The sequence below is a fragment of the Mobula hypostoma genome, chromosome 7 (genome assembly GCF_963921235.1).
Source record: "Mobula hypostoma chromosome 7, sMobHyp1.1, whole genome shotgun sequence".
NCBI classification, from domain to species: Eukaryota; Metazoa; Chordata; class Chondrichthyes; order Myliobatiformes; family Myliobatidae; genus Mobula; species Mobula hypostoma.
In genome coordinates, this window is record NC_086103.1 from 184,288,875 (window position 1) to 184,309,533 (window position 20,659).

The 20,659-nt window shown below is 47.9% G+C and overlaps 1 protein-coding gene and 1 long non-coding RNA gene across 3 annotated transcripts in view; one reads left to right on the plus strand and one right to left on the minus strand.

The window, feature by feature from the left end:
* clpb (ClpB family mitochondrial disaggregase) overlaps positions 1-20,659 on the plus strand; it is a 210,632-nt gene that overhangs the window by 40,799 nt on the left and 149,174 nt on the right. For both annotated transcript variants that reach the window (XM_063054713.1, XM_063054711.1), the window contains exon 4: positions 4,512-4,615. In XM_063054713.1, the coding sequence (XP_062910783.1) occupies positions 4,512-4,615 (104 nt within the window). The remainder of the gene's footprint in view (positions 1-4,511; positions 4,616-20,659) is intronic.
* The window catches only part of LOC134349810 (uncharacterized), a 53,356-nt gene continuing 40,858 nt past the window's right edge, over positions 8,162-20,659 (minus strand). The window contains exon 3 of the long non-coding RNA XR_010018776.1: positions 8,162-8,188. This is a non-coding gene — a long non-coding RNA (uncharacterized LOC134349810). The remainder of the gene's footprint in view (positions 8,189-20,659) is intronic.

Here is a 20,659-nt window from a genome sequence, read left to right on the forward strand (position 1 = left end):
GAAGGAGGGATCTGAAATGATAGGAGAAGATGGGGGGGGGTGGGGGAGGGATGGAGCCAAGAGCTGGACAGTTGATTGGCAAAAGGGATATGAGAGGATCATGGGACAGGAGGCCCAGGGAGAAGGGCGGGGGGAACCCGGAGGATGGACAAGGGGTATAGTCACAGGGACAGAGGGAGAAAAAGGAGAGAGAGAGAGAGAAAGAATGTATGTATATAAATAAATAACAGATAGGGTACGAGGGGGAGGTGGGGCATTAGTGGAAGTTAGAGAAGTCAATGTTCATGCCATCATGTTGGGGGCTACCCAGACGGAATATAAGGTGTTGTTCCTCCAACCTGAGTGTGGCTTCATTTTTACAGTAGAGGAGGCCGTGGATAGATATATCAGAATGGGAATGGGATGTGGAATTAAAATGTGTGGCCACTGGGAGATCCTCCAAGATTTTCACTGCAATGATAAAGTACAACTTTAATTTTGAAAGCGTACGTAGGTTTAGGGGATATTTGCAAGATGGTTTGAGTGCTTACAAAGAACTGTATGATAGAAAAATGTGCGAGGCTCAGCAGTCAAGCAAGCCTTGCACATCGGCCACAGCAGACGACGAACCTCGACCTTTGATATTGAGGCGGGCAGTCATAGGAGAAGATGAGCTGCCTGCCCTAATGGAAACAGACGAAACCCCAGTGTCCCACCACCCCAACCCTCAGGCCGCGAACAGATACCGATTTGCGGAGAATGCAGTGGTAGCCAGGAGACACACAGCACATCTTTAAGAAAAAAGCCGAAAAAAACTTGCTAATTAATTAGGTGCCGCCCAGCACATAAATGTCGGCCCAGATCAGAGGCAACGCAATCACCTCCGATCTGGGCCGACAATTATGTGCCGGGCAGCACCTAATTAATTAGCATGTTTATTTCGGCTTTTTTCTTAAAGATCTGCTGTGTGCCTCCCAGCTACCGCTGCACCCCTGCATGCTTCGCGGGTCGGTATCGGTCGGTGGCCCAGAGGGTGGGGGCCACTGCACCACCCAAACGTCCGACGACTCAGTCTAACACACCATCATCAGTGTGCTCGACATGCTGTCTTCCGGATTCCTGTAAGTGATACTACACTGTACATACATTATTTCTACTTTATATAGGCTGTGTATTTTTATGTGTTATTTGGTATGATTTGGCAGGTTCATAGCTTAAAGATTACTGGAGAGAGTGTTTTTGCCAACAGCGCTTGCGTGAGATTTTCTGCCTAGAGCACTTGCGCCGTGTTTCTGCCAACAGTGCTTGCGTGAGATTTTCGCTACATAGAACAGTTCAGGCAATGATTGTGGAAAAGTATTTCTACTTTAAATAAGCTGTGTATTTATCATATCATTCCTGCTTTTACTATATGTTCTACGAGTCTGTGGTGGCCAGTGCTATCATGTTTGCTGTTGTGTGCTGGGGCAGCAGGCTGAGGGTAGCAGACACCAGCAGAATCAACAAACTCATTCGTAAGGCCAGTAATGTTGTGGGGATGGAACTGGACTCTCTGACGGTGGTGTCTGAAAAGAGGATGCTGTCCAAGTTGCATGCCATCTTGGACAATGTCTCCCATCCACTACATAATGTACTGGTTGGGCACAGGAGTACATTCAGCCAGAGACTCATTCCACCGAGATGCAACACAGAGCGTCATAGGAAGTCATTCCTGCCTGTGGCCATCAAACTTTACAACTCCTTCCTTGGAGGGTCAGACACCCTGAGCCAATAGGCTGGTCCTGGACTTATTTCATAATTTACTGGCATAATTTACATAGTACTATTTAACTATTTATGGTTCTATTACTATTTATTATTTATGGTGCAACTGTAACGAAAACCAATTTCCCCCGGGATCAATAAAGTATGACTATGACTATGTTACTGTTATTTCAGGTTTTATGTGTTATTTGGCATGATTTGGTAGGTTATTTTTGGGTCTGTGAACGCTCACAAAATTTTCCCATATAAATTAATGGTAATCGCTTCTTCGCTTTACGACATTCTGGCTTACATAGGAACGTTTCAAAGGAACGCTCTACCTTCGGATAGCGGGGGAAACCTGTATTTGAGGCAGAGGTTAACAGATTCTGATTGGTCACAGCATGAAGGGTTATGGGGAGAAGGCAGGAGAGGTGCGGAGAGGAAAATGGATCAGCCATGATGAAGTGGCAGAGCAGACTCAATGGGTCAAATGGCCTAATTCTGCTCCTATATCTTATGGTGTTATGTGTTATCCAAAGCAGAAGGTTAGGAGGACTGCTCCTGAACCAGAGGACAAATTCTAAATCTCCCTTGCTGCTGCTTTACTGAGGGAATGTTTCACAGTCCCTTCTACTTTCTTTCAGATCATGCCTTTCGTCGAGACCCTTTCAAGACATATGCCAGTGATATTAAACCTGATTCTGATTCTGTTTCACTCTCAGAAGGACTTAAGTGTTCCACAACTGAACTTCAAGCAAGAGCAAAGGAGAATCAAAACTCTGCAGGTTCTGGAAATGTGAAATAAAACCAGGAAACGCTGGACACAGGCAGCTGACTCGGCAACATTAGGGAAATGGAGTTAATGTTTCAGGTTGAATAACCTTTGGCAGAACAGGCATATTCCTGTTGTTTTTAAACCATTCCTGTGTAGCTTTCGTTTTACGCTTGGGGTCATTGTCTTGCTTGAAAACAAATCTTCTGCCAAGTCGCAGTTCTCTTGCAAGCTACATCAGGTTTTCCTCCAGGATTTCCCTGTATTTTGCTGCATTCATTTTACCCTGTACCATCACAAGCTAAGGCCTGTTGCATGATGCAGCTTCATGGTACGGATGGTGTGTTTTTGATGTTGTGTGGAGTTTGGCTTACGCTAAACATAGCATTTAGTCTGATGGCCAGAAAGCTCAGTTTTGGTTCATCAGACCATGAAACTTTCTTCCAGCTGACTTCAGAGACTCCCACGTGTCTTCTGGCAAATTCTAGCTGATATTTCATGTGAGTTTTTTTTTTCCAACAGTGGCTTTCTCTTTGTCACTCTCCCATAAAGCTGTGACTGGTGAAGCACCCAGACAACAGTTGTTGTATGTGCAGTCTCTCCCATCTCAGCCACTGAAGCTTGTAACTCCTCCAGAGTTGTCATAAGTCTCTTGGTGACCTCCCTCACGGTCACGGTCTCCATCTTGCACGGTCACTCAGTTTTTGAGGATGGCCTTCAGGATTTACAGCTGTTGCGTAAATTCTTTCCATTTCTTGATGATTGACTTAACTGTGTTCCAAGGGGTATTCAGTGTCTTGGAAACTTTCCTGTATCCATCTCCTAACTTGCGTTTTTCAATAACCTTTTCGCGGAGTTGCTTGTTCTTTTGTCTTCATGATGTAGTTTTTGGCAGGATACCTACTCAACAGCAGTTAGACCTTCCAGATACAGGTGTATTTTTAGTATAATCAGTTGAAACACTTTGACTGCACACAGATTTATATATAACTGGGTAACCTTAACTAATTATGTGACCTCTGAAACTAATTAGTTCTACCAATGATGATTTGGTGTGTCATTTTAAAGGGGGTGAATACTTACGCAATCAATTATTTTGTTTTATATTTGTAATTAATTTAGATCACTCTGTAAAGATCTGTTTTCACTTTGATATGAAAGAGTCTTCTTCTGTTATTCATTATGAAAAAATCCAAGTTAAGTCCACTGTGATTCTATGTTGTATAACAATAAAACCTGAAAACTTCCGGCGGGGGTGGGGGGAGTATATTTTATAGGCACTGTATTTAAAACGAAGATAAATAGGCTCTTGATTAGTAAGAGCATTAAAGTTTATGGCAAGAGGGGAGGAGAATGGGGTGGAGAGGGAAAATAAATCACTCATGATGGAATGGCATAGCAGAATGAATGGGCTGAATGTCCTAATGTCATGTTTGCTGTGGGAGGAGTGGTACTGAGGGAGGGGTGATACTGAGGGAGGGTCACACTGTGGGAGGGGTGATACTGAGGGAAGGTCACACTGTGGGAGGGGTGATACTGAGGGAGGGATGGCATTGAGGGAGGGTCACTGTGGGAGGGATGGCATTGAGGGAGGGTCACTGGGAGGGATGGCATTGAGGGAGGGTCACTGTGGGAGGGATGGTACTGAGTGAGGGTCACACTGTGGAAGGGGTGGTACTGAGGGAGGGTCACACTGTGGGAGGGGTACTGAGGGAGGGTCACACTGGGAGGGGTACTGAGGGAGGGTCACACTGTGGGAGGGGTGGTACTGAGGGAGGGTCACACTGTGGGGAGAGGTGGTACTGAGGGAGGTTCACACTGTGGGAGGGGTGGTACTGAGGGAGGGTCACACTGTGGGAGGGGTGGTACTGAGGGAGTGCTGCACTATGGGAGAGGTGGTACTGAGGATGGGTCACACTTTGGGTGGGGCAGTACTGAGAGATGGTCATGCTTTGGAAGGGGTGGTCCTATCAGAATGTGCTCTTCATGAAAGTTCTGTTTGTTCTGCCCGCAGTGTGGTAAAGGTTCTGTTGGAGGCCGGTGCTGATCCCAATCTTGGAGATGAATTCAGAAATATGTACGAGACGTCGAGGGAGAAACGCATCCACTCTCTGGAAGGTGTGTGGATTGACGGTGCTTCACATCTGTGTTCTGTCCTGAATCATTCACTCCTCACCCACTGAGTATGAACATTGTTATCTGTACTTTCAAATCCTTTATGGAGCTTGGCCATTCCTATCTTCAGAAACCTCACAATTCCAAAAACTCTCCACCATCCAGACCCTGACTCTGGAATTCATTTCCAAACCTCACTGCTTTTCTTTTCTCAAACCTGCTCCTTTAAGATCTGTGGACCTGGTGAAGTGTCTCAGCCTTAAACACTGGCTCATTATTCCTCTCCACAGATGCTGCCTGACCTGCTGAGTCCCTCCAGCACTGTGTGTGTGTGTTGCTTGGATTTTCAGCATCTGCAGATTTTCACTTGTTTGTGTTTAATGAGGTAAACTCAACTGCTTCTGTGGGCAGAGAATTCCAGATTCACTATTCTCCGGGAAAATTAGTTCCTCCTCATCTCCATCTTGAATCTACTAGAGATTCTAGTATGCCTTCTGAATCTGCTATGTCTTCCAATCTCACTTACCAGAGGAAACAACTTTCCTGCCTCTATCCTATCTTGAGGCCCTCTCCTGGTTGGGGTTGACCATGGATGTTGTGTCCTAGCTGTTGGTGCCATGCCTGCAGTATGCAACCAGGGTGATACAATATGGAGAGCAGGCTCCCCCTTTCCATGCAGCTGATGAATTCAAAGGAATGGCAGAGACTGATACGGTTTGACACCAGTGGCATCACAGGAGTTGCTAGTCAGCGTTGAATTCAATGTCGGACTGCCTTAGGGACTCTAGCTTTGGATTTTTCCTTTGAGGTTTACTCCCGAAGCCTTCCTCATGAGTGGGTGTAGCCGTAAGGCAGCAGAGGTTTGAGGTCAGAGTTTTCCTTCTCCTTGCTGAGCTGCTAACCACTGATGAGCCCCATCTCCACGATGGGGTTTTCAGGTGCCAGTAACCAGCCTTCACCCCTTCTCCTGTCAGTAGAAACTGGGCTTAATAGCGAAGCCAATGTGAAGGCCGGGAGCTGGAGCTGTCATAATTGTATATGTTTCTGCAAGATCCCCGCTCATTTTTCTGATCTGCTGTTAGCTTGCAGAATGGAGACAGCAAGAGAACAAGTACATAATTTGCTTGCTTCGGATTCTAAAGATAAAGACGAGGGTTACCTTTACTTGTCATCAAAACATTGAGACATACGGTAAAATGTGTCATTGGCATCAAGCTAATGTGTCTGAGCAGAATGTTGGGGGCTGCCCACAGGTGCTGCCACGCTTCCAGTGCCAAGATAGCGTGCCCACAATTTACTCACCCTGACCTTTTCCCCATAACCTCTAATTCCCCTGCTCTATGAAAGTCATGTCTCGTATATATTTAGTGAGGTGCTTGGAACGCAGAAGGAAACCGAAGGACGCCCTCGCGTGGTTACGGGGACAATGTACAAACTCAGGTGGTGGGAGATGAATCACGATCACTAGCACTTCAAAGTGTTGTGCTAAGCGCTCCACTTCTGTGTGGCCCGGCATTCTGCATTGTCTGGTCAGCAGCGGCAGAAATATGGATATTATCTTGCGTATCAGTGGGCAATTGATCCCGAGTTGCAATCCCACTACAGATACACCGGTTTAGGAATTTATCTGGTCACCCAGTGTCTCAAGGGACCACTACATTGGTGGAGGGGTAATGCAGAGAAGGTGAACACAGAAAATAGAACGGTACAGCTCAGCCCGTGATGTTGTGCCAACCAATCAACTTACACTGATTAATCCCTTCTTCATAGCCCTCCATTTGTCTATCATCCATGTGCCTATCTGAGAGTCTGTTGCACGTCCCTAATTTATCTGCCTCTACCACCACCCCTGGCAGGGTGTTCCACGCACCCACCATTCTCTGTGTGAAAAGCGACCTCTAACATCACTCCTTAAAATTATGCCCACACAAATTAGCTATTCCCACCCTGAGAAAAAGTCTCAGACTATCCACTCCGTCTTTGCCTCTTATTATCTTGTACACCTCTATCAAGGCACCTTTTATTCTCCTTCACTCTGAAAGAAAAGCCCGAGCTCTCTTAACCTGTCCTCATAAGACATTTTCTCTGCTGTACCGCTAAGACCGCTGTACCATTGAGAGCATACTCACCAACTGCATCTCAGTGTGGTATGGCAATTGTCCCGTATCGGACTGCAAAGCACTCCAGCGTGTGGTGAAAACTCCCCAGCGGATTATCGGCACCCAATTGCCCACCATTGAGAACATCTACCATAAACGCTGCCTGGGCAGGGCGAAAAGCATTATCAGGGATGCATCTCACCCTAACCATGGACTTTTTACTCTCTTCCCATCCAGTAGGCGCTACAGGAGCCTTTGCTCCCGCACCAGCAGGCACAGGAAGAGCTTCTTCCCTGAGGCTGTGACCCTGCTGAACCTCACATCACAGCGCTAAGCAGTATTGCACCCATATTGTACTGTCTCAGTACTTTTGTATTTGTGTGCTGTAGCACTTTTTAAATTCACAGTTATTTTGTAAATAACACTATTCTTTGCATTTCTGGTCAGATGCTAAATGCATTTCATTGGCTTTGTATCTGTACTCGGCACAATGACAATAACGTTGAATCTAAATCTAAATCTAACCAGTTAACAACCTGGTAAATCTCCCCTGCACCCTCTCTAAAGCTTACACAACATTTCTACAATGAGGCTGCTCTATTTCAGGGCATGGTACACTGAGAGAGTCCTGCAGAGTTTGGCAGTGGGAAAGGAGGGATGTTGGTAGTGTAAGGGGGCCCACAATTCGGGGGTGGGGGGGTGGGGTAGGGAGTGGCAGTGCTGAGGGAGCCCCATGTTATCTGACCACAGGTCACTCCTGTGAAAAAGAGAAAGTTTCTCTGTTGTCTTGGCCATGTAGAATAGATCATTTGATTATTTCTCCCATTTCTTGAAATGTGATCATCTCAGTCGTTCTCCCCACTTAATACCAGAAACTGCACTTTGCAAAGTGGTCTTGGTCCAAAACGCCTTCTTTTAATTCATTTCTGTAGAAGCTGCCACAATATACAATCCTGGGATTCACTTTCTTGCAGACATACTCAATGAATTTAATAACCATAATAGAATCAATGTAAGACCGCACCATCTGGGTGTACCACCGGTGTGTGCAAAAAGCAACAAACTGCAAATATAAGAAGAAAGAAAGAAAAGAGAAATATTAATAATAATAATAAGGAAATAAGCAATAAATATCTAGAACATGAGATGAAGAGTCCTTGGAAGTGAGTCCATAGGTTGTGGGAACAGTTCAGTGACAGGGCAAGTATCCCCTCTGGTTTAAGAGCTTGATGGCTGAGGGGTAATAACTGTTCCTGAATTTGGTTTTGTGGGTCCTGAGGCTCCTGTACCTTCTTCCTGACGGCAGCAGTGAGAAGAGGGCATGGCCTGGGTGGTGGAGGTCTCTGATGATGGATGCTACTTTTCTGCAACAACGCTCCATGTAGAAGTTTTCATTGTTGTGGAGAGCTTTATGTGATGGACTGGACCATATCCACTACTTTTTGTAGGATTAACTATTTAAGGGCATTGGTGTTTCCTGTAAGGCATAAGGGGATGATGAGGTGAAAGGTGAAAGGAATGCAAAGCTATAACTATCCTCAACATAAAGCAAAAGGTGATATTATCAGGTCCTTAGCATCAGTCACAGACACAAGAGATTCTGCAGATGCTGGAAATCCAAAGCAACACAAACACAAAATGCTGGAGGTACTCAGCAGGCCAGGCAGCATCTATCGAAAGGAATGAGGACTTGATGTTTCGGGCAGGGACATTTCATCAGGACTCTGTTCCCCTCCCTGCAAGCTCTCCTTGCTGCCTCACCTGCAAGTTCCTCCAGCACTTTGTGTTACTTAGCATCAGCCAGTTCTGTAGAGGCATGCATACCGGACTTCGAGGCAAATGGTTCCAGGTTCGAATCCGGCCAGCCCTTTGCATGCTTTCCATCCGTGCTGGGTTGAGCGTTGAGTTAATGACTCGGCCTCATAAAAACAGACAAAAAATGCTAAGGAAACTGCAAAAAAAAGCCTTCTGATGTGCCAAAAGGCATGAAAAGGAACTACTTAGCATCAACCAGTCCAGTTCTGGCCCAATTTTCTTGTGTGTATTATCAGATACACAGTGTCACAGTGCCAGAAGCATTTTTACAAACCTTCCCCCGGTCTGGACCTAGAAGATATCAAACAGAGGCAGGACAGTAGCACAGCAATTACTGAATGCTATTACAGTGCCAGGGTCGTGGGTTCAAATCCCACCATTGTCTGTATACAGTTTGTACAGTACATTCTTACTGTGAACATGAGGGTTTTCTCCAGATGCTCTGGTTTCCTCCCACATTCACAGGTGTACGGGTGAGTAGGTTAAGTGTTCAGATGTGTGTAAGTGGGTTGTGAGGCCTCGTTGGGCAGAAGAGCCTGTTGCCGTGTTGTATCTCTAAATAAATGTTTCCCCAGTTTGGACTGTAATCAGGAGAAACCTCTTGAATTAAAGCAACTAAGTTTACAAGATTCTCTCCCTTCTGAGGAATGGACGTTGTGTCATTGCACGTGTGGTCCAGTTTTGGTTACCATGGCAATTGGATATAACAGGGATATAACAAGGACTAGGCTCAGTATTGTACTGAACATCTTACTACTTGAGGAAATTGACTTTTGGTCCCTCGTTCAGTGAAAGACCTCCATTACCTTGGATCCCAATCAGCAGGCTCTCCCTGCAGTCTGCATCACAGAGTGCTATCTCCTACAGGGGGAGGGAAGATGCTGGGCCCCTCTCTACCTACTCTCCATCATTATGGGGAACGGAAGATAGCTGGCATATAAAATGGAGGAACTAGCAGTCCTCACAAGGACACAGAATGAATGTCGGGAATGCAGTGTTATGTGCTTCATGAGCAAATCCTGGATCCCAGCGCTACTGTGAATGGGTTTACAATGATATGAGGAGACAGAGTTAATCTACAGTGTGGTAAGAGGAAGGGAGATGGAATTGCTGTGCTTGTGAACAATAGATGGTGTAATCCCGGTCACATTTCTGGAAAAGAACAAATCTGCAGTCCGGACATCGAACTGCTTGCTATGAGTTTGCTTCCGTTTTCTCTACCGCTTGAGTTCAGCCATGCCATATTGCTCGTTGTCTACATTCCGCCTTCCTGACGCACTACCGATGTTGTGTGTGACATCTTACACGCTACCATCATGAGACTCCAGACTCAACACGCCAGTGCATTCATTGCAGTATCAGGAGACTTCAACCATGTTTCTATTTTGACAACCCCACCCATCTTTGATCTGTTTGTCAAGTGTCATACAAGAGAAAATAAAACTCTGGATCTCTTGTATGCAAATGATAAAGATGCATACAACTCCACAGCTCTTCTCCCACTTGGAAGATCAGATCACAACCTGGTTCACCTCATGCCCTTGTACAACAATAGCTAGCTACCACCAAGATAGTAAAGAAATGGCCTCCAGAGGCCATTGGACCCTTGAAGGACTGCTTTGAGGTTACTGACTGGAATGTGCTTTGTGAACCATATGGGAAGGACATTAACGGATTACTGATTGCATCACTGGCTACATCAACTTCCGTGTAATACCATCAATGACTGTTCGCTGCTTCCCTTAACAACAAACCATGGACCACCAGTGATCTAAAGGCTGTTCTCAACCACAAAAAGAAAGCCTTTAGATCAGGAGACAGGGAGGAATTGAAACATGTGCAGAGGGAACTAAAGGAGAAGATCAAGGTGGCTGAAGAGGAATACAGGAGAGAGCTGGAGAACAAGCCTGGGCAGGGTAGCACACAGGAGGTGTGGAGAGGCACGAAGAACATCACTGGCTTCAAACAACCTGGCTGGAGAGGCTCGGAATGCAGCCATGAGTTAAACCAAATCTTTGCAACACACACAAAATACTGCAGGAACTCAGCAGGCCAGGCAACACCTATGGAAAATAGTACAGACAATGTTTTGGGCTGAGACCCTTCAGCAGAACTGGAGAAAAAAAAGATGAGTAGAGTTAAAAGGTGGAGGAGGCAAGAGAGAAACACGAGGCGATAGGTGAAACCTAAAGGGGGAAGGATGAAGTAAAGAGCTGGGAGGTTGATTGGTGAAAGAGATACAGGGCTGGAGAAGGGGCAGTCTGAAAGAAGAAGACAGAAGACTATGGAAGAAAGAAAAGGGGGAGGAACACCAGAGGGAGGTAATGGGTGGGCAAGGAGATAAGGTGAGAGAGAGAAAAGGAGATGGGGAATGGTGAGGTGGGGGGGGGGGGTATTACCAGAGTTTGAGAAATCAGTGTTCATGCCATCAAGTTGGAGGCTACCCAGATGGAATATAAGGTGTTGCGCCTCCATCTTGAGTTTGGCCTCATCACGACAGTGGAGGAGGCCATGGATGGACATATCAGAATGGGAATGGGAAGTGGAATTAAAATGGGTGGCCATTGAGATATCCCTCTTTTTCTAGTGGATAGAGCATGGGTGCTCGGTGAAGCGGTCTGCCAATCTATGTCGGGTCTCACCAATATACAGGAGGCCATACCGGCACCACCGGACACAGTATACGACCCCAATAGATCTACAGGTGAAGTGTAGCCTCACCTGGAAGGACTGTCTGGGGCCTTGAATGGTAGTGAGGGAGGAAGTGTAGGGGCAGGTGTAGCACTTTTTCCGCTTGCAAGAATAAGTGCCAGGAGGGGAGATCAGTGGGGAGGGACGAATGGACAAGAGAGTTGCATAGGGAGCAATCCCTGAGGAAAGCAGAAAATGGTGGGGCCGAAGGGAAAGATGTTACTGGTGGTGGGATCCTGTTGGAGATGGCAGAAGTTCCAGAGAATTATGTGCTGATCGTGGAGACTGGTGGGGTGGTAGGTACGGACCCTATCTCTAGTAGGGTGGTGGGAGGATGTGGTAAGAGCACATGTGCATGAAATGGAAGAGATGTGGTTAAAGAAGAAGAGAAGAATAGCCCTTAACTCGGCAGTGGAGTTATCGGGGCACCGTCTTTTGGCGGTGTTTCCGTAGCGAGCTATTCTTGTTTTTATGAGGCTGAGTTGCTAGCTGCACACTCAACCCGACCTGGATTCGAACTCAGGAACCTTCACTCCGGAGTCCGGCGCTGATATTATTGAGCCACCAAGGGGGACAAAACGTGGTTGAGGGCGGCATAAATTCTGGAGGAAGGAAAGCCCCTTTCTTTGAAAAAGGAGGACATCTCCTTCAATCTTGAATGAAAAGCCTCATCCTGAGAGCTGATGCGGTGGAGATGGAGGTATTGAGAGAAGGGTTCTAAGTAACAGGGTGGGACGAGGAAGCTGCGAGAATCTGTGGGTTTATAATAGACATCAATAGATAAAGCTGTCTTCAGAGATAGAGACAGTGAGATTGAGGAACGGGAGGAACGTATCAGAAATGGACCAGGTAAATTTGAGGGCAGAGTGGAAATTGGAGGCAAAGTTGGTGAAGTTGACGAGTTCAGCATGGGTGCAGGAAGCAGCACCAATGCAGTCGTCGAAGTAACATAGGAAAGGTGGGGGATGGACACCAGTGCAGGCTTGGAACATAGACTGTTCCACATAGCCGACAAACAGGGAAGCGTAGCTGGGACCCATGTGAGTGCCCATGGCTACACCTTCTGTTTGAAGAAGTGGGAGGAGCCATAGGAGAAATTATTTAGAGTGAGGACAAGTTCCATTAGGCGAAGGAGAGCGGTGCTGGAGGGGACCTGGTTGGGTCTGGTGTCCAGAAAGAAATGGAGAGCTTTGAGGCCTTCTTGGTGGGGATGGAGGTGTATAGGGACTGGACATCCAGAGTAAAAATAAGATGATGGGGGCCAGGGAACCTGAAATCATTGAGAAGATCCAGAGTGTGTGAAGTGTCATGGATGTAGGTGGGAAGGGACTGAACCAGGGGGATAAAACTGAGTCAGGGTTTGCCGATATGAGTTCAGTGGGGCAGGAACAAGCTGAAACAATGGGTCTACCTGGATAAGCGGGTTTGTGGATCTTGGGTAGGAAGTAGAAATGTGGGGTGCGGGAACTATGAGGTTGGTTGATCCCCAGAGCTAATAAGGTCAGTGATAGTGTGGGAGACAATGGCCTGGTGCTCCTTAGTGGGACCTTGTTTGAGAGGTATGTAAGAGTAGGTGTCTGAGAATTGTCGTTGGGCCTCAGCAACGTAGAGGTAAGTCTGCTAGACTACTACAGCACCATCCCCATCTGCGAGCTTGATGGTGAGGTTAGGATTAGGTCAGAGGGAGTAGAGAGCGATGGAATTGGAGAGAGGAGTGTTGAAGTCAGGATGGTTGATGTCCCATTGGCAGTTGGCAATGAAAAGGTCCAGAGCAGGCAGAAGACCAGGGCGGGGGGGTCCAGGAACAGGAGGATGGTTGGGGGCAGCAGAAGGGGTCATCGGTGTGAATTGGAGAGCCCTTGCCAAAGAAGGAGGCTCTGAGATGGAGGTGGCAGAAGAAGAGCTCAGTGTCATGGCAGGTGTGGAGCTCACTGAGGTGTTGGTGCAGGGGGACAAGAGTGAGACCCTTACTGAGGACAGAACATTCTGCCTCAAGAGAGGGGAAGGTCGGAGGGAATGGTGAAAACTCAGTAAGAATGAGAGGTGGGATCGGAGGGGGGAAGGGGTTGCTAGTGTCTGAGGAGAAGGGAGGTTTGGGGTATTCAGGGATGGCGTGGTCAGAAAAAGATGGAGTCTCTGAGGGCCCAAGAGCTGGCGGTGGGACCTGAGAGAGACAGGATTGTGGAGTGGCGGTGGGGAAAGGGGAGATGGGTTCCAGCGGCAGCACGTGAAGACCTGGCCTGGAGGTTGCATAATTGGTGCTTTGAAGGTGTCCGAGGTCTTTGGAACCGCATTGATAGTGGTGGAGTCCAGGTTTTGAATCTGCTCTGGATTGTTAGAGCCATTGAGGTTGGTAGCAGGGATTGTGGTCTGGGGACGTCTGGGCATTAGAGGTGGTAGGTTCTGTGGTCTGTAGACGAGCGATCTTCTGATCCTTGCAAGCTGTGAGAAAATCAAAGAACCGGCGATTAAGAGCGTGGACCTGGTGGAGGATAGAGTAGCAGACAGATCCATTACAGGCAGCGGAGAGAGAATCCCGGAGTTGTGGAAGTGGCTGGGATAGGGATACCAGGTACCTCCTCGTAGGGGAAAGCGTGACACCTAGAACTTGGTGAGAGAAGCAGCGGGAGAAACAGTCAATTGAATGTGAGTACCTGGGGTCCTCAGAGGGTCCAAATCGAGAAGCTTGAAAACAAATCCTCAGAATCCAGTTCTAAGGATGTTTGACAATTGCCCTCCTGTTCACAACCCCCTCAGCACACCAGTCCAGGTGCAGAGGCACCCAATGCTCCCTCAGCATCCCCTCCTCCCTCCTCCCACTTCCCACCTCCAACCCAACATGTGGATGAACAACACAGACTACATCCCTTCCTTGCCCTGCACCTACCATCCACACCTCCTCATACCAACTGCTATCGTCCCAATCTTCACCTCCCCCAGCCCTCACCTTCCATCAGCTCCCCAGTCATCATGGACTCACCTTCACTACAGAGCAGGTGAGACGGGCTCTGGGGAAACTCAGCATGGCAAAGCACTGGGACCGGATGGTGTGAACCCCAAGGTCCTGAAGGAGTGTGCTGGGCAGCTGTGTGGAGTTCTCCAGTGCATTTTCAATCGGAGTCTCAGCCTGGAAAGGGTCCCGACTGTGTGCAAAACATCATTTGTGGTCCCAGCACCCAAGAAGGGCCAACTGACAATCCTGAATGACTACAGGCCAGTGGCCCTGACCTCACACATCATGAAGACCCAACAGAAGCTCACCTCCATCCCCTGGTCAGATCAGACCTTAATCCCCTGCATTTTACCAACCAGGAGCACACTGGGGTTGATGATGTTGCCATCTACCTGCTGAACAGAACCTACTCCCATTTGGATAAACAGGGCAGCACTGTGAGGATCATGTTTTTTGATTTCTCAAGTGTCTTCAATACCATACAGCCCTCATTGCTGGGGGAAAAGCTCCCTTCAGTTCAGATTGGCACCTCCATTTTATCCTGATTGGCAGAACACAGTTTGTGCAGCTTCAGAGCTGTGTGTTAGACATGGCTATAAGCAGCAGTGAGACCCCACAGGGGGCTGTATAGGCTCCCTTCCTGTTTATTCTGTATACCTCGGACTTTAGATACAACACTGAGTCATGTCATCTGCAGAAATTCTCTGATGACTCAGCAATAGTTGGGTGTATAAAGGGAGGATGGGAGAATGAATATGGCGCCCTGGTGGAGGACTTTGTTAAATGGTGCAAGCTGAGTGGTGTGCAGCTCAACATCAGTAAGACAAAGGAGATGGTGATGGACTTTAGGAAGGCTAAGCCTACATTGCTCCCCGTTACTATTGATGATGAGGACGTGGATAAGGTGAGGACCTACAAGTACCTGGGGGTGCACCTGGATGACAGACTTGAGTGGAGCACCAACACAGAGGCTGTGTACAAGAAGGGCCAGAGTTGTCTCTACCTCCTGAGGAGACTGAGGTCCTTTGGAGTATGCAGGCCTCTCCTTCACATGTCCTACCAATCTGTTGTTGCCAGTACAATCTTCTAGGCGGTGGTATGTTGGAACATTGGCATCAAGAGCGATGTCAACAGGCTCAATAAACTGATTAGAGAGGCTGGCTCTGTTACAGGAGTCAAACTGGACTCACTGAAGGCTGAGGTAGAACAGAGTACGCTACGGAAAATCCTGGCAACTCTGGACAATGTTTCTCACTCTGCATGCCACCTTGGCTGAACAGAGGAGCACTTTTAGCAATAGACTAAGAAAACCGTGCTGCTCCAAAGAGCATTATATGAAGTCATTCTTATCCTCAGCCATTAAACTCTATAATGAGTCAACCTGTAGCCAGGGAGGTGATGACCCCCTGCTGTTAGACTGTTTGTGGTAACTTTTTTTTTATTATTTCTACTTCTCTTCTAATTATATCTGTGCACTTGTAATGCTACTGTGACACTGCAATTTCCTTTGGGATCATTGTAGTTCTACCTATCTATCTGTCTACCCTCCCCTCCCACTCTCTAAGAGACCACAAGACATTGGAAAAGAAATTAGGTCATTTGGCCCATCAAGTCTATTCCACATTCAATCATGGCTGATTTATTTTCCTTCTCAGACCCAATCTCCTTCCTTCCCACCTTTGATGCCCTTAAGAATCTATCAACCTCTGTTTTAAATATACCCAGTGACACGGCCTCCACAGCCATCTGTGGCAATGAATTCCACAGATTCACCACCCTCTGGCTAAAGAAATTCCTCCTCATCTCTGTTCTAAATGGATGTCTCTGGATTCTGAGGCTGTGCTGTGGCCTCTGGTCCTGGCTTCCCTGCTATAGGAAATTTCCTCTCCCCATCCACTCTATCTAGGCCTTCCAATATTCGATAGGTTTCAATGAGGTAATCTCCTCCCCCCCCCCATACATCTAAACTCCAGCAAGTACTGGCCCAGATCCAACAAACAATTCCGAATCCCACAGAGCCCAAATGCAAGGATCCAGTTGTCATAGAACATAGACCAGCATAGCACAGGAACAGACTTTAAGCCCACAATGTTGTGTGAACCACACACACACACACACACACACACACACACACACACACACACACACACACAATCCCCCTCTCACTCTCTGTCCTCCACCCCCCCCTCTCTCTCTGTCTGTGTCCCCTGGTTTCTCTGTCTCCCCCTCTCTCTGCCCATCTCCCCTCCCTCTTTCCCTCTCTCTTTTCCCTCTTTTCCTGTCTCCCTCTGACCCACACCCTCTCCTTGTCTCCCCCATTCCCCTCTCCCACTCTTCCTCTCTCTCCCCCTTCCCCAATCTCCCTCTCTCCCCTTCCTCCCTTTCCCCCTTCCTCCCCTCCCCTCTCTCCTCCTCCTCTCTCGGTCTCCCTCTCTCTTTCTCCCTTTCCCTCTCTCCCTGTCTCCCCTCTCCCCCCTCTGCTGCTTTCCCCTTTCTACCTCTCCCACTTCCTCACCCCCTCCCCATTCCTTTCCCCTCTCCCATTCACCTTCCACCTCTCCCCTCCCCTTCTCATCCCCCCTACCCCTCCCCTTCACCCCCTTACCCTCTCCCTTTCCCGCTCTCTCCCGCTCTCTCTCTCTTGCCCTCTCTTTCACACTGTCTCACTCTGTCCCCTCTCTCTGTTCTCTCTCTCTGTCCTTCTGTCTGTCTCTCTCTGTCTCTCACACCCACACACCCACACACACACACACACACACACACACACACACACACAATCCCCCTCTCTCTCTCTGTGTCCCCTCGTTTCTCTGTCTGTCCATCTCCGCTCCCTCTTTCCCTCTCCCTCTTCCCTCTTTCCCTGTCTCTCTCTGACCCACACCCTCTCCTTGTCTCCCCCTCTCCCCTCCCCTCCCCCTCTTCCCCTCTCCCACTCTTCCTCTCTCTCCCCCTCTTCGCCAATCTCCCTCTCTCCCCCTTCCTCCCCTCCCCTCTCTCCTCCTCTTGGTCTCCCTTTCTCTTTCTCTTTCCCTCGCTCTCTGTCACCCCTCATCCCTCACCTCTCTCCACTCCCTCTCCCCCCCTCACCCTCTCCCCCTTCCCCAATCTCCATCTTTCCCTCCCCCTCGCCCTCCCCCTCTCTCACTCCCCCCTCTCCCACTCCCCTCCCCCTCTGCTCCTCTTGTACTCTCCCCCTCTCTCTTTCCCACTCTTCCTTTCTCCCCCCTTCCCCAATCTCCATCTTTTCCCCTCCCTGTCCCCTCGCCCCTCTTCTCGGTCTCCCTGTCTTTCTCTCTTTCCCGCTCTCTGCCACCCCAATCCCCCTCCACCTCCCCCTCCCCCTCCCCCTCCCCCTCCCCTTCCCTCTCCCTCTCCTCCCTCCCCCTGTCCCTCCCCATCTCCCTCCCCCTCCCCATCTCCCTATCTCCCTCCCCCCTCCCCATCTCCCTCTCCCCCTCTCCCCATCTCCCTCCCTCTCTCCCCCTCTCCCCCTCTCCCGCTCTCCCCCTCTCCACCTCTCTCCCTCTCTCCTCTCCTCTCCCTCTCTCCTCTCCCTCTCTCCTCTCCTGTCCCTCTCTCCTCCCTCTCCTCTCCCTCCCCTCTCTCTCCCCTCCTTCTTCCCCTTCTTCCCTCTCCTCCCCTCTCCTCCCTTCCCCTCTCCTCCCCTCTCCTCCCTTTCCCCTCTCTTCCCCCTCCCCTCCCTCTGCCCTCTCCTTCTCTCCCTCTCCCTCCCCTCCCTCTCCCCCTCTCCCTCTCCCCCTCTCCCTCTCCCCCTCTCCCTCTCCCCTCTCCCCCTCTCCCTCTCCCCTTTCCCCCCTCCTTCTCTCTCTCCCCCTTTGTTGTTTTTAATGTACAAATGTTGCCGAGATATTGCCAGCCTCTGTTCCAGTGTGATCAGAAACTAAGAGGTGAGATGTTGCAGCCAGAGCTGTTGATGAATGGCAGAGCAGTCGTCAGCTGACACTTTATTGAGTTTGCTGTAGTTATCTCATGCACAGACATTTTTTACAAATGATGACTGTTCTGTCACGTTGAACCATGGGGGACAACAATAATAACGTTTTAATCTTTTTATAGTGGAGACTGCTAGTGTCTGAAATTCATCTTCCCTGGCAACTGCTGTTCGTTACACTTTCCATGTCGGAAATAAAAGGGGTCTCCACCCAAATCACGCAAACATACGCACTTACACTCTCACACAGCTGCCATCTTTGCCCATGTGTTTACTTCAGGTATCACTTGTTTTCCAAACGCTAAGAAAAATACATTCAAAGTAGATTCTTGCTTCTTCCCCCTTCCTTTCCAGTCCTGACGAAGGATCTCAGCCCAAAACGTCGACTGTTTATTCCCTGTCATAGATGCTGCCTGACCCGCTGAGTTAAAGATTCAAGGTTGTTTCATGTCATTTTCAGTACACAAGCATAAAGAAAAATGAAATAATTGTTACTCCAGATCCAATGCAACACAAAAAAAATCACAATAAGGTACAGAACACAATAATAATAAAACACAATAAATATAAATACATAAGATAGCTTTTCTCTACATAGATTGTAAAGTGACACTAGGCACAGGAGTGTCTGTACATAAGGTGACTCTGACAGGAAATGATAAAGTAGTGGTGGTTGGGGGTGTGGAGGGGTGGATTAGTGGGTGGAGGTGTTGATCAGCATTACTGCTTGGGGAAAGTAACTGTTTTTGAGTCTGGTGGTCCTGGTCTGGATGCCACGTAGCCTCCTCCCTGACGGGAGTGGGACAAACAGTCCACGAGCAGGGTGGTGGGATCCTTCATGATAGGGTAAAAGTCTGCTTTCAGTCACCTGTCTATCATCATCATTATGTGCCGTGTTGTATAGTATGGGTGATTGTGGGCAAACTCTTGGCAAACTTTTCTACATAAGTAATTTGCCATTGCCGCCTTCTGATAATGGTGAGCCCAGCCGTTATCAATACTCTTCAGAGATTGTCTGTCTGGCGTCAGTGGTCGCGTAACTGGGGCTTGTGATATGCACAAGCTCATACAACCATCCACCACCTGCTCTCATGGCTTCACGTGACCCTTGTAGGGGGGACTAGTGAAAGGAAGATGCTACACCTTGTCCAAGGGTGAGCTAGAAGCTAGTGAAAGGAAAATGTGGCTTAAACCTCCTTTGGTAGAGATGTAACTCCACCCCGCCACCCAAACCTATCTGCACCTCTCCTACTACTGGTGTCCCTGTAGCATTTTGTGTGTGTTGCTCAAGATTTCCAGCATCTGGACAATTTCTTGTGTACCTGAAAATTAATGACCGCTCTACATGGAGAGGAGAGGTGGGCTTGACTCCTTGGGTAAAGTCAGTGACATCATGGAAGCATCCCTTCAGTTTTTGAAGGGATGCCCATCAATTTTTGGATATTAGGCCTTAGAGGCGATCTGAAGTGGGTACTCTAGGGCTGAAAGACTAGAATCAGAATCAGGGTTAATATCACTGCCATATGTCACGAAATTTGTTGTTTTGTGGCAGCAGTACATTGCAATACATAGTAATAAACTATTAATTGCAATAATATACAAATTTAAAATAAATAAGTAGTGCAAAAAGAACACAAAAAAATGAGGTATTGTACATGTGTTCGTTGTCCATTCAGAAATCTGTTGGCAGAGAAACTGTTCCTAAAACAGTGAGTGTATGTCTTCAAGCTCCTGTATCTCCTCCTTAATGATAGCAATGAGAAGACATCATGTCCTGGATGATGGGGTCCTTAATAAAGGATGCTGCCTTTCTGAGGCATTGCCTCGATGCTGGGGAGTCTGGTGCCCGTGATAGATCTGACTGAGTTTACAACCCTCAGCAGCTTTTCCCGATCCTGTGCTGTCGCCCCTCCGTGCCAGCCAGTGATGCAATCAGTAAGAATGCCCTCCACAGTACATTGGTAGAGTCTGGTGACATACCAAATCTCCTCAAACTCCTAGTGAAGTATATTGGACACCATGGTAGCGTAGCATGACGTCATCAGGATGTCAGAGTTTAAATCGCACATCATCTGTAAGGAATCGGTACATCCGCTCCATGGAATGCTGTGGTTCCCTTTCACAGTCTAAAGATGTACCGGCTGGTAGGTTAATTGGTCATTGCAAATTGACCTGTAAGTAGGTTATGGACAATCAGGCACATCCTCTCCATGACCGACTGAATAAGCAGGGGAGCACCCTTTTAAACAGACTCATTCAGCTCTGCTGTCACAAGGGTCGTTACGGAAAATCTTTTCTACCAGATGCAATAAGCATATACAACAGTTCATCTCTGTGCAACAGGAGAACACACATCATAACACAATAGTCTCTGCTTTATTATTTTGTGCATTATTATTGCACATTGGTAAATTATTATTGGGTATATTATTATTCTGTACTTTATTATTAGTTATTATTACATTTATTATTATTGCTAAGTGTGTTTTTAAATGTTGCTGCTATAATGGAATTTCCCACTTAGAATCAGTAAGCTA